The sequence below is a fragment of the Macaca fascicularis genome, chromosome 2 (assembly GCF_037993035.2).
Source record: "Macaca fascicularis isolate 582-1 chromosome 2, T2T-MFA8v1.1".
Lineage (NCBI taxonomy): Eukaryota > Metazoa > Chordata > Mammalia > Primates > Cercopithecidae > Macaca > Macaca fascicularis.
In genome coordinates, this window is record NC_088376.1 from 38,061,298 (window position 1) to 38,075,137 (window position 13,840).

At 45.6% G+C, this 13,840-nt stretch overlaps 1 protein-coding gene across 4 annotated transcripts in view; it reads left to right on the top strand.

Moving 5' to 3' along the window:
- Positions 1-13,840, top strand: part of EPHB1 (EPH receptor B1) — a 451,907-nt gene that overhangs the window by 363,729 nt on the left and 74,338 nt on the right. For all 4 annotated transcript variants that reach the window (XM_074033728.1, XM_005545827.4, XM_045386941.2 and 1 more), the window contains 2 exons: positions 1,047-1,155; positions 2,022-2,086. In XM_074033728.1, coding sequence (XP_073889829.1) covers positions 1,047-1,155; positions 2,022-2,086 — 174 coding nt within the window. The remainder of the gene's footprint in view (positions 1-1,046; positions 1,156-2,021; positions 2,087-13,840) is intronic.

Consider the following 13,840-nt stretch of genomic DNA (forward strand, 5'->3'; position numbering starts at 1 on the left):
TAAGTATCTCCCAAGCAATATTTCAGGCATACTTATACTAAAACCTTATTCATTGTTTATCAGAAATTCAAATGTGATTGGCAGTCCTACATTCGTATTTGCTATAGCTGGCAACTCTAATTGTAATAGAACATAAATAGCTTGACTTCCATATGCCTAGGTCCTGAACATTAGATAATAGTTCTTTCAAACACCAGTGAAAGCATAACTAGGACAATACTAATACTAGCCAGCTGGGCGAAATGATTTGTATAGATTAAAGAAAAGAGATGTAGTATTTAGGACACCCATGATAGAGCAGACAGGGTGAAATGTGCTTCATATGATTTGGTTTTTCTCAACAGTCTGAGGGTCAGAAAGACTAAATCACGTGTCCAATATCACAAAGCTTACACATAGTAACACCAGGATTTAGGTGAGCTCTGTCTGCCTCTATGACCCATAGGCTTCCCATTCCACTGCATAATTCAGCATGGTTCTAACATTTGGCAGAAGTCTTGATCATTTTCTTCTTGAGTGGGAACTCAGAGTGCTGGGCCATTCATTTCTCAGGCATTTCTTCATCCTCCACAGTGCCTGGGGGTAGTGCTGGCTGACTGCAGATACTCTTTAAATATATGCTCAATGAATCTGTTGACTCTGCGCCATTTCATAACTTCATGCTTTAGAAGATATTTCAGCAGTGGTTTTCATTTAGATAAGTCCCCTTCATTGGAATGTCCTTAACATGGCTGACAGTTCTTTGAGAGACCTTCCAATTGAGGGAATGTAGATTGGGAGTCATCTCTGCTCCAGGAATGTCATCAGCTGTAGTTCCCAGATTCTGTCACGGCTGTTTTGTTTTCATTGTCCTTTGTTTACGGTTGTTTTTGTTTATTTATAACTTAAAAATTGCTGTTTGTTTTGGTTAGACTTACAGCTCTGACACATAGACACTGTCCTCTACATATATGTGTATTTAGATCATGTGTTTGGTATCGTGCACTGAGTATCAGCTGTATGCAAAGGGCACATGGGAAGGATTCTAATGCCTCTTTCTCACCTAGATGATTACAAGTCAGAGCTGAGGGAGCAGCTGCCCCTGATTGCTGGCTCGGCAGCGGCCGGCGTCGTGTTCGTTGTGTCCTTGGTGGCCATCTCTATCGTCTGTAGCAGGTAGGTCCTCCACTCTCACTTGTTCTCCTTGGGCCCAGAGAGCCCCTCTCCATATGCCCTTTCCCGGGCTGTGTGGATCAGATAGGGTGTGACCATTCACGACCACAGTCATCACTCCATCTCAATCCAAGAGCAGCCTAGAATTCTTCAGATATTTATTTAGCTGGGAAAAAAAAAATTGTATGAGAGCTGGACAAGGCTATGAGTAAACAGTATCCATCCTCAAACCTCATTTTAACGAAGACTTTTAGCCCCCCTTACACACAATGGCTTTTCAGAGTGACAGTTACAAAATTGCCTTTGACCCACTGGAGCATCAAGCCTGTGCACAGCCCATCCTCCAGTTAGAGAGCTCAGGCTCTCAGCAGCCAGCAAGAGGGAGGCAGACTGGCAGGAGAGAAGATGAAGAGGAAGGGGAAACTCTGAGTTCTGCAGAAGAGCTAGCCCTGAAAGCCTTGTGATTTTTTTAATACTGCTGCTACTGCCTTCAGTGGTTAGCCCAGATTCTGCCATGCAAACCCCTGTAGTTGGCTCCCTCCCAAGCAGTTCTGCAATGTAGCTTAAGTGCTGATGGGCATCCTCTTTGCCTCTGCCCTCATCAGCTCTGCCCTCTAAATGGGATCCCACAGCCCCGCTGGGCTTCTGTAACCCTTGACTGGAAAGCAGACCCATCTGCCCACAGGGGTGAGGTGTGATCAACCAGAGCTCTAACTGCAGCAGGAGGGCTGAAGTGAGAGTTGCCCAGTCCCCAATCCTGGGAGATGTCCCGGGTGAGCCCCCATCTGGACTGGGGCCTAGATGGAGGTACCTGGAACAGAGTGGTGGGTGTGTCCTGTGGCTGAGCGAGCACCTCTTTGTATCCGCAGGAAACGGGCTTATAGCAAAGAGGCTGTGTACAGCGATAAGCTCCAGCATTACAGCACAGGCCGAGGTAAGTAGAAAGCAGACACCCAGTGTCTAACCCCCATAGGCCTCTGGGCTAATGCTCAGAGTGCTCTTTATAGCCAGACTGGCTGGTCCCGGTGGCAAGTTCCCTCTCAGCCCCAGTGCCTTGGCCACCTTTCTGCAGGTTCCCAGGGGCAACAGGCTGCCCTCCCATCTACCGTCTACCTGTTGTGGGTACTCACTGGATGCCTGGTGGGTAGATTATTGTCTGTGTTGATAAGCCCATATAGGACACAGAATGCAGGGAAAAGACTGGGTTTAGCAAGTCAATGAATCCTCACATCAGACTCAGTGGGAAAAGATGGAGGGCTCTCTATTAACATCTTCTGCCTTATCTTATCCAATTGAGTGGCTGGGGAATGTGTTAACCAAATTCACAGATAAGCCATAGAACATGAATGTAGGGAATTAAAAAGATAGCAGAGCCCAAGAGGCCAAAGTGCTGGGATATCTCCCAAGTGTTTTCCTTTAAGCAGTATCTTTAAAAGTTTTTCTCACTCATTATCCTCCTCCCCTCTCTTTTATAAACCTATATTTATAATATCTTTATAACTAAAATTTCTTTTCACCAATGTGCAACATAAAGTTCTCTATCAGACTCATTTTCTCATCTGTATAATGACGGCATTGCAGGATCTGAGAAAGGTCTCGCTAGGTCAGTTGGGCCACCTTCCTGCCTCCAGAAAACAGAATTCTCAGATCCTTACAGCAGACACATTCTGTTTCTAAATAACTCCTTTTGAATTCGACAGATGCCCTCAGAAATCTGTCCCAGCACTGTGTGCTATGCTCTGTCAAGGCTTCTTCTGTGAGCCTCGTGTCTCCCCTCATCCCCCTTGTTGCGATGTAAGGCCGGTGCTTCCTGTTCTCTCAGCAATAAGCATGGAAAACAGACCTCCCAGGTACCTACATGCCAAGCCTGCTTCCACATGGGGGTTCTTCTGGGGGCGAACATGGACTCCCAGGCCAAAGTTCTCATGGACCAGACTGCTGCTTCTCCAAGGTTACCCAAGGTGGGAAAGTGATGCCAGGATGTTCACAGAAGCAGCTGCACCATGAAGGAGCTTGTGTTCTAATGCAGCCAGTGCTGACTCGGACTGTACAAAGGGCATTTCGTGGATGTGGCTTTCAATCTAAGATCAAGACCCTGCCAAGGGTTTGCAGAGCTGGGCTGCTGCCCAGGGCACTTATTGCTGGAGGGAGCTATGGGTTCCTCACTGGCTTGAGCACCACTGCTTTCCCACGATATCCCAGGGCGGCCCCCACCATCAGCAGCCCAAATGGGGGGCCCCTCTAGGCCACAGGCACAGCTCCTGCTATATTCAGAGTCCTGCTTATTCCTCTTTCTTTCTCTCCCTGGGCCACCCTAGGCCTCCATTGTCACTGATTTCAGAGGGATGCACCCTACTGTGTTCTCTTTCTTTTCCTATGGCCTGACTGTGTGCCTTGCTGCATAATCTACAGGATGCTTCTATTTATGTTGGCCTGTGCATTAGCCCTTCCAGGCAGGGCCTTACCTTCCTCACCTGGATAACAGGGACTTTGCCTGTACCTGTGATTCTCAAGTGATGGTGTACCCACCAGGGTGCCTCAGTATTTCCTCAAGGGCGACCTTCGTCTCCCTGCTTCCCTGCCTCTGCCTCAGGATCCTGACATTGCTTCCCTGACTCTTGCTCAGGGCTGACTCCTTTTCATCATGAGCCACTGTAAGGTCCATTTCAGATCTGGCATCCTGTGAATGCTGTGGATGAAACATTTAGAGGTGGTCATGTCAGCCTGAAAGCGGAGCCAGGACCATAAAGATACATTAGGTTCAAAATGAGGACTCTCACTTCGAAGTCTAGACATAGCCAAAGATGCCTTAGGATGCCTTCGGTGAGAGCTCCCTTTCCAAAAGCGTGCAAGCCAAATCTTGGCTTCACCCCTTGGGTGGGGTACAGAGGGTCTCCAAACATCGAACGGGGTGGAACGTTTTGCCCTTTCAGCTGCTGCAACCTGAGATCTGCCTGTTCTCCTGCTCTCGAGGAGTAGCTATGCCAGGCCATCACATGGTACCCATGTGCACAAAAGTGTGCTTCCAAAATGCTCACAGCCACCTTTTGGGGGACTCTGTCACCTCTCAGACCAACAGAGGAAGATTTTACTGGTTCCTGAGATCCATAGAAAAACCAGTCCTCAGTCTGCAGTAATAGTGGCCTTGCTGGAACAAGAGAGCACAGCTGAAGGAACATTGTTGGCCAGCTGCATAGTCGCCATTCCTGGGACTCAGGATGGATGTAGGGTTTTTTTTGGGTCTGGGTTCACTCCCTTGGCTTCCTTAGAAGTCTGTCCTCTTTTTAATTTGGTTTGCCTTTTATAAATCTTGTCCTTTCCCTCTATTCATAACTATTCTCTTTTGATCCAACCCTGGGCACCTGACTTCTCTTTGCACCCAAGTTATCTGAACTCAGTCTCTTGCGTTGAATTGCATTTGTGCATTTACTCCTGTGAATATCCATCTCCCTGACTAAAGCTATTACTGTTGGAGAATCATGGTCAAAGGAGTGTAGAGCTGGTGGATGGCTCAGCACACATATAACAGAAGGGGAAATGGAAGGCTCTGATGGAGGGAGGGCCTGGCCAAAGAGGGGGTAGGGGTAGAAGTAATGGGTGAGGGAACTCCCAGCATTGGGAGTTTTATTCTGGTAGCTCTCTTAAACTCATTGAACCTTCACAACCACTCTAAGAGAAATGAACTAATCTAGGAAGGTTAAGTGACTTATCTAGGGCACATGACTAAGTAGCAAAGGCAGACTGCACACCCTCTAAGCCTGGCTGCAGAGCCCATGCTCTTTCCACGGCTTGATTATGAGGAACAGCTCCAGGACTAATCCCAGCTGTCCAAGGTGGTGTTTGGTGGCTCCCCACTCTGAATCCCACTGCAGGAGGCAGAAAGATTGATAATGTCTGATCAGAATGTGTGCACATAATTATACCTGGACCATCCACAGGCATGAACTTCTGGGGGATGCAGACAGCAATTTGGAGCTCTGAGATCTTCCCGACTGGGGAGTAACAGAAAACCAGCAGCTCCCCAGCTTGTTCATTAATGTCTGAGCAAGCCCCTGCCTCTCTTGCCTGCAGGTAGAGCACAGGACACTACAGAGAGGCTGGCAGCCCCTCCCCTCCCAGACCTTCCTTTCAAACTGATGCAAAGGCTGAAGAAGAAGTGACAGAAATGTTTGCAAACAGAATACCTTCTCTAGCTAGTTGAGACATGGCAGATCTGGTAAACCTGAGAACATAATGTGGCTTCTAGGGCACTGGTTTATGTTCCTCCTCAGAGCCGGGAGCCCAGTGAACAGGAACGTAAAGAGAATTCAGAATTGAGTGGAAAGAGAATAGCTGGAAAGCAGGCTGGAAGAGAAGATGTGCTGGGTGTGGTGCTGGATGCTCTTCCTCTGAGCCTGTCGTGCATGTTTAAGGGTGGGAGGGTGGGGATGTGGCTTTCCGAGTCCTGGAAGAGGCAGAGAGACAGTTTATTTCGTGGTTTTAGTGGGCCAGTTCTCAGTAGGTGCTGGCTGACTAACAATTGACTGGGTGGGATGATTTAGGCAGTCCAGGTGGCCACCTGGATGATCTAGGTAGGCAAGATAAGTTTGGGAATCTATCTTGAGAAAAGTTCCAGTTGATTCTACATTTGGGAAATGTAGACTCTAAAAGGTATTTACAAGGATTAGATTACTACATACTTCGTAGAGGTTGACACCTCCCTGATTTCTGAGTTGGGTGGAATGTGTGGGGGTAGGGAGAGTGGAAGATGAGAACTTGTTAAGGGGTTTAGGGTCGAGAGCTTTCAGAAAGCGGCCCTGACAGACTCACATCTGTATGCAGGCAACTGCAAATAACATTACAGCACTACTGTTGGTGAACTTTGGGAAAAGCACAAACAAATGGGGTATGTGCCCAAAGACTTTAGATTGACAGACACCCTAGTTTTCACATAGGGTAAGAGGGCAGAGCACAGAGATTACAGAACAGGAGTCTGAACTCGATCCCTGCCAAACATTTGGAGAGACGATTAAGCAGATGGGTTCTGGACATTTAAACTTGAATTCAGTGATCACTGGGAACCCCCAAAGGTTCATTAAGAAAAAAGTATGAGGGCCTCATCTAAGTTACCAAGGTTATACCTTTAGTAAATTCAAGAGGAATTGCAGATGGAGTGAATTTTTATTTTGGCAAAAATATTTTATGGTCTCCTAAGGGAAAGCATTTTTAAGTGGATACCAAGCTTGTCTTCCTACCAAAAGAAAGTAGGTTAGTGACTCTGTCAGCCAGGAAGGAAGTCCCTTGTGTTATTTTGGTCCTTGTCCTATTCAATCTCTTGTTTGTTTGATTGTTTTTTAAATTCATGACTCAGGTGCAAGCATAGGGAAGCTTATCAAGTGTGTAGGTAACAGTTGGAGAGCATAACTAACACCAGAGAAGATGAATCAAAATTCAGAACTATCCAACAGCTTTGAATGCTAATTTGAAATCTGTAAGACAAAATGTTAGCAGGATAAATCTGGAATCTAGTGTTTAGGTTAAAACAAAAATAAAGCAGTGCAAATAGGAGACCTAACTTGCTGTTTATTTGTGTGAAAAAGATGATTTAGTTGACCACATTCTTAATATCAGTGATATATAGCTGATAAAAATCCAAGCAATGTTACTGATGCAGTATAATACTAATAACCACCAGTATTGCACACTTACTGTGTTAACCACTTTACATATATTAACTAGTTTCATCCTCCTAACAGCCCCATGAGGTTCATTTTGCATATGAAGAAACAAAGCCTCAGAGAGAACAAGTCACCTGTTGAGAGTCTTGGAATTAATGATTTGCAAAACAAGGTTTAAAATTCAGATCTGTCTGACTCTGTGGTCTTGATTAGGGTTCAGATTAGAAAAGGTGATATATAAACAGTATCTTCTGTGTGGGAAGATACTGTGGTAAGAACACATCTAGAGTGATGTTAGTTCTGGGATCCTATTTCAAGAAGGACATTGTCTGCAAAGTGCCTGTCCAGAAGAGAGCAACTTGCTTGTGGAGCAGTGGCAAGTTCTGATCTGCTATCAAAGAGACTTGGAAATGCCATTGTTCAGTGCTGCAGACACCCAGGCAGGGACATGGAAGTCCTCATCCAGTGTAATGGCATTATGGCAAAAGAAAGATGTTGTTGGCTTCATGAGATTAAATGGCACCGTTAAGTGAAATATCAAAGTAGGCCAGATTTATTCATTGTAAGTGCACTGCTTCCTCACTAGAGCTGTCCAGCAAAGAGGCAGTCTGCCTTGCAGGGAGGTGTGAGTTCTCTGTTCCTATTCAAGCAGAGACTAGAGAGCTGTCAGTAAAGGATGCTAGAGAGAAGATTTCTGCTTTAGACAGGATGTTGGATGAAATTACACCCAGAAACATGTCTAGTTCCAAGATTCCACGCCCAGTTTCTGGATTCTGGGTGGTGCCTGTATTTCAGAATTGCAAGGGACACAGCATCCAGCCCAGAAGAAATCACCTCGGGAACCAAAGTACAGGTCAGGTGTGTCCCTGGAGGAAGGAGACAGACTAGCAATTTTGGCTCCCTCTTCTGGAGGGTAACCAGAGCGTTAGTCACTGAAAAGAGTAAATGAAGACTTATTGGGAGAGGAGGAAAGCCTCCTTGGTACTAAAGGTGGCTGAGTTTACAGTGGGGGCTTATTAAATGGCAAATAAATTTTATGAGCTAGATTCACCCATGTGTCTGCTGTTGGCTCTAAGCCAGAGACTCAAGAAACTATGTGAACTCTTTTGGTCCTGAGATCATCAGCTTTTGCCCTCAGCTTCCCAACAACTCCTCAGTGACCCAGAATCAGTGGGCCTTGCTGGGAAGTACCTGCCTGTCCCGGTCATTGATACCCACAAAGCAGAGAGATGTTAAGCTTTTTTTCTGAAATACTTTCCTCAAGAGGAAGCAGCTGTGGTCTACTTTTCTTCTTTGGGAGATAGATGTTCAGCAATAACTGGTTTTTGGAGCAAATCCCAAAAATGTGGTAAAACCCCCAAACACAACGTGTCAGGAAGGTCCTCCTCCCACCCACTGCTTTTCCAGCCTGCCTTGTCTGCCCTGAGGGTCCTCTCCTGGATTCTTCCTCAAGCACTGGCTGGGCACCCATGATCCCTGCTCTCATGGAAAAAGACGACCACCCATTGTCCTGGTCTTAACCCTCAGAGGTAGCTGGGGCAAACTATTTCTAGTGCTCTTCAGCCTTCACTAGTAGGTTTACTCCAAGAAACTGCCCAGTCTCCAGCCTTTCATCTACGACCCATGTGCCTCCCAAACCCACAACTCCAGTTCCACTCTTCTGACTCTTGTTTTCAGTTCGAGTTTTCTGACCAGCTTCTAAGCACCTGCATATTTCATTTGTACATCCAAAGTCTAAAACCATATGTGCCAGCACCTCTTACAATAGGATTTCTTTCCAAAAGTCCTTCACCTGGTTAATAGTGCCATGTGATTCCAGAAGTCTTGGCATTGACTTGGGTTCATCTTGTCCCTCCCTAATTCCCCACGTCTGACTGCTCATCAACTGCAGCCACTTCTTCCTTTGAAATTTGTCTTGTCTCTTCTGCTGTTCTTGTTGCAGCACTCCAGTTGAAAACTCTATTATCTTACACCTGAATTAGCATTAAATAACAACCTCATAGCTATTTTTCCAACCTCCAGCCCCTTCCCCACACTACCTGCAAATGCTGCAGCTTGCCAGCAAAATGAGCCCCCCAATGCCCCACTTTCAGTACATCCATCCCCTGCTGATGGAACCATTGTCAGCTCTGTGTGTCCCATGACATCAATCCTAATGCCTCTATTGGTAACCAAGGCCTTCTCATGCTTCTGACTATCACTGATTCCCTCCACATTCAAGCTGGTGTCACTCTCCCCACTCATGCACTCCCAGGGCTCCGTTAGCTGTGGCTCACGACACTCCAGGCTTCGCCTTTTCCAGTACAATGCGATGTGCACTTGTTCTTTCAGGCTCAAGCTGAGTTCTGGTGTTTTCAGGATTCTGACCCTGAAGACTGGCACCCATAGCCTCTGCCTTTTCTGGTCTCTGCAGCACTTGCAACCCATTTCCAGATGTGGGCTCCTGATCTAAGACTATCCAGCACCGTTCTCCAGTTATTTCATATCTTGATTGCCTAAAGAACCTTGTGAACTTTGTTTTGCCAATAGCTTCCACAGTTCTTAGCACAGTGCTGGTTTGGAGTCCTAATTAGTGTTGAGGAAAAGGGATGATCAACATACTGAGGCAGAAGATTGGATGAAGTCCCTGTATGTAAAGATCTCCAAACACGTAAAACCCCTTGTGCTTAAATATCTGAACCAAATTTAGGGGAGTCACAAAAATGACATCGTTTGCCTTGAATCCAGAATAAAGAACAAAAAGCCACACTTTCTCATGGGCTTGTTCAAACCTGCTGGGACACAAAAATATTAATGACTAAACACAGCCTAATGCGCTACCTCTGAAACCATACTGTGGAATTCTAGGCATCCTCCACCAGCTTGGAAGTGCCAGGTTTGTCCTGGCAACCCTGGAGCCATGTGGGTATTCGTGGTCTCCACCAAGATGTCTATGGTATTGATTTTGTACTTCCTGAATGCACAGGAGGCCTGGATAGAAGCATTCACTCCTCTCCCTCCAGCTTTCAATCCCCAAATATCACCTACTGTTTAAAATGGCTCTTTCCAGCCCTCTTCTGCTCTTCCCTGAGACCCTGGCACTTGTAAAGGGTCTCCCTCACTTTTCAGATACACTCTACATGTCTGCGACGTCCCCAGAGACATGTCCCAGCCTTTTCACTTTTGAGAGCATCCTCATCTACTGATGCGGGTCTTTGACAATGGTCAGAAGTTTCTTCTGCTTCAAGAACTACTCCATTCCATGCAACAAGGTTCTGGACAGTGGCTAAATCATTTCTCCCCAAACCTAATATATTTAAAGGCTTGGTTCATGTTTAAGATTTGGTAATTCTCCTGAGACTATGGTCCTTTAAGGCTGTAGTTTATCTTAACTATAGCATAAGTGAATTTTTAGGTCAAAGAACACAGATGTCTGCAAATCAGATCTTTAATCGAAATTAATAAATTAAAAGAACACAAAATTAAAGATTTTTCTTGAGGTACTAATAATCAGCAGTTTAATCCATACATAACATTTTTGTGCCACAGGTATGTAACCTATGATGAAAATAATTGGAAACTATAAAATATAAATACGTTAACAATATTTATATTAGCAATAATGATAATATAAAGCATAGTACAGATTACTATAAAATGCTTTACGTTATAGGGATATATTACATCTGATATTATTATTACCACCACTAATAATATTTCCCCAACACTCACAAATCTGAGAACGTTTTCTGAGCCCTGTCTCTAAATGTTTGGCTGTGCCCGACTCTGTAGCTGACTTGAATTCCTTGTTCACTGTCTGATGATTCATTGCACTAAACACCATTTTCCTGATAATTAAAAACTGCTCACTGGCAAGTGGGAGCAGGAACAGGCTGATGGAGGATTTATGCAGAAACACAAAATGAGCCAAAAGACAAATGACCTGTTCTGCCTAGCTAAAGACTTTTTTCCCCCTCATCATCTAAGATTTGGAAAGGCTAACTGTACTGTAGGAGAGAGGTCTAGGAAGATACGTCATTCTGAGATGAGGTGGATGCAGGGGGAGCCCTTACGTGCTGGGTTGAGAGTGCTCAACCAAGTCACTCTCCCGATTTAGAACACAGACTACTGCCTCCCGCAGAGGAGCAACACCAAAGCCACTTTCTCAGCCCACCCTATCAGACCTTAGGGGAAAGTCATTGAGTTTGAACCATTTGTTAGACCAATGATTCACTTTTTCAGTTTCTCTTCTTCAATGTGACAATGCTTTCCTCAATTTCAGAGAAAATGAGTGCTGAGTCTAATGGTTGCATAAATGCAGCCATTAAGATGTTCTAAATTGACATTGCATCACTACTCCAGGCAGTCTACTTGGCTTCTGGTGAAAGACCTCAGTGACACCAAAGCCCATGGCCCCAGAACAGCAGCTGCGACATCACGTATGTGTGTGCACACACACGCACACACATGCTTCTTAATTCTACAAGCTAGCAAAGCAGCACACCTCTCTTCATCAGTAAAGTGCACCCATCTTCACAGTGCAGACTTTGTTCCATTTGTGTGTACTTATTTGCACCTTCCTGGCCCAAAAGAATCCTGGCATCATTAAGAGATGAGCCCTTTCCCTTCTGGGAATAGCTCCTTCCTTGAACTGATTGGGGCCAATATCTGTAAAACTCATTAACTCAGAATCCTTTCCCATTCATCCTTATGTATGTCTTTACTTGCAAACCATTCATTACCGCATATTCTAGATTGTTTAATTAGTTTCCATGGAAGAGTTCCTGTAGGACAGCTTAGCATACATCGTTCAAAAGCCTTTGATCTAAAATAACAAGGTAGTTATTTTTAAAGTAACTAATATAACCCTAAGCGGCTTACAACCCCCACTGCCCACCCTCCGCTTGCTTCCTCTTCCTACCTCCCCAAACACTTCCTAGAACAATTTACTGATGATATAACAAGTCTATCAGTCAGTGAGTCATCACTGTACATCAGGCACTGTGCTAGGTATGTCATCAGCAATATGTTCTTTAATCTCACAGCCACCTTGGAGGAAACCATGCTAAGAGATGTGTGCCGACTTGTCACATTACACAGGACTAGTAAAAGGTTTGGGGGTCCTGACCTTACCTTTGGGTCCTAGCATCTGGGCTCTTTACCTCCTCTCATCACAGCACACAATCTGGGAGAAGTCACAGCTTGTTGACACTGACCTGCTGTCCCTTTTGCATTCTGAGTGCATCTGTTGCTGCCAGTCGCACATCAGCTGGCTTCCACCTGCGGCATCAGTATTGCTTTGCCTGACTGCTTTCCCTGGCCCTGGAGCCTCCCCCGCCCACCCGTACAACAGGCCAAGCAGCCCCTGACCAATTGTGTGGAAATATCACAGCTCCCTCGACCCCAAGGTGGGCCAACTCTGAAGCATGTGCTAACCTAGACATTGTTTAGATGTAAATCTCAGGGGAATTAGGCCTGCTCAATGACCCACACGGTCGGTGGCTTGAGAACCCACCTCTTACAGGCTGCCTTCCTTTCTCTATCTTACTTCCTTTCTCATCTCAGGTACTTCTTGGGATCACCACCCAGATAAGCCACTTACTTTCAAAAATCTTGCCTCTAGGGCTGCTTCTGGGGGAACCCAAGGTAAGATGGGGGTGGCCTGGAGATGCTGACCGGGGTTCTCTGTATGCTTCCAATCTGGTTTATCTGTTCTTACTCTTCACTTGTTCTTTATAACAAGTGAGAAAGGCCTGGCACCCCCATCTCTGTTTTTCTCTTTGTCCACTGTTAGGAAAGCAGAAGTCTCTTCCTACATGCACACATCCCTCATATCCCATCCTAGGGACTAGAATATTCTACATAAAAGTGAGGATCTCTCAATTTGCTCTGTCCACCTTTCAGTCTCTATATTCCCAAGTCAGTGTCCTCTCAAAGCTTTCAAGGAGCCTTCTGGAATGATGTGAACAACCCTAAAACAAGTGACTGGGAATAACTCATCTTTCAGAAAAAAACTGTTCCTCTGGGCAGGACACCCGGCCCTCCTTATCTTAAAAAATAATCCCTTCAGGCCAGGCACGGTGGCTCACGCCTGTAATCCCAGCACTTTAGGAGGCCGAGGCAGGTGGATCACGAGGTCAGGAGTTCAAGACCAGCCTGGCCAAGATAGTGAAACCCCATCTCTACTAGAAATACAAAAATTAGCCAGGTGTGGTGGTGCACGCCTGTAATCCCAGCTACTCAAGAGGCTGAGGCAGAAGAATCGCTTGAACCCAGGAGGCAGAGGTTGCAGTGAGCCGAGATCACACCACTGCACTCCAGCCTGGGCGACAGAGCAAGACTCTGTCTCAAAAAATAAATAAATAAATAAAAATAAAAATAAAAATTTCCCTCAATGATTTGCTGTATCTTCCGTCTTCATTTGGATTACACTCTAGTATTTCCATTCCTTGCCTGAATTGGTGACCAAGCAACACCAGTTTTGGGGGAGCTATAGAGCCATCAGAAGATTTTTGGATGGAAAATGTCAAAACTAGAGCTGGGGGTCACCAGGGAACAAGCTGCAGTGGTGAGGGGTGGGGGACATGAAGAGGAGGGAGGTGCTAAAATGGAGCTCGTGAAACCTGAGGCCTAACCTCAGCCTTGCGCCCCAGTCCCTGCACCCTGCAGGGTGGCTTTTTTAGGCCTGCTTGCCCCTGCTGACCTGACTGTTTCTTGAATGAGACAGCAGTACCTGGCAGGGAAAGGCCCTACTCTTCCCAAGGCCGTGATACCAGACCATGTCATTTGACCTTCGAAGCCTCAGCCTTTCCACCACCCACCACCATGTAAACAATTCCTGTACTTTGCCTAATGACATATCAAACGTGTTGAAAAATTACATTGTGAATGAATGCATTTGTTTCTTGGGTTCCATTTCCTTTTTTTGTTCCCTCTCCTCTACTTTTTGAATGTATTTTTTCTGCAGTGACAATTCTCTACTTTGTCCCCATGCACACCTATTTATCTTGCCACTGTATATATCAGTGACAAGGTCTATATTCCTTTATGTA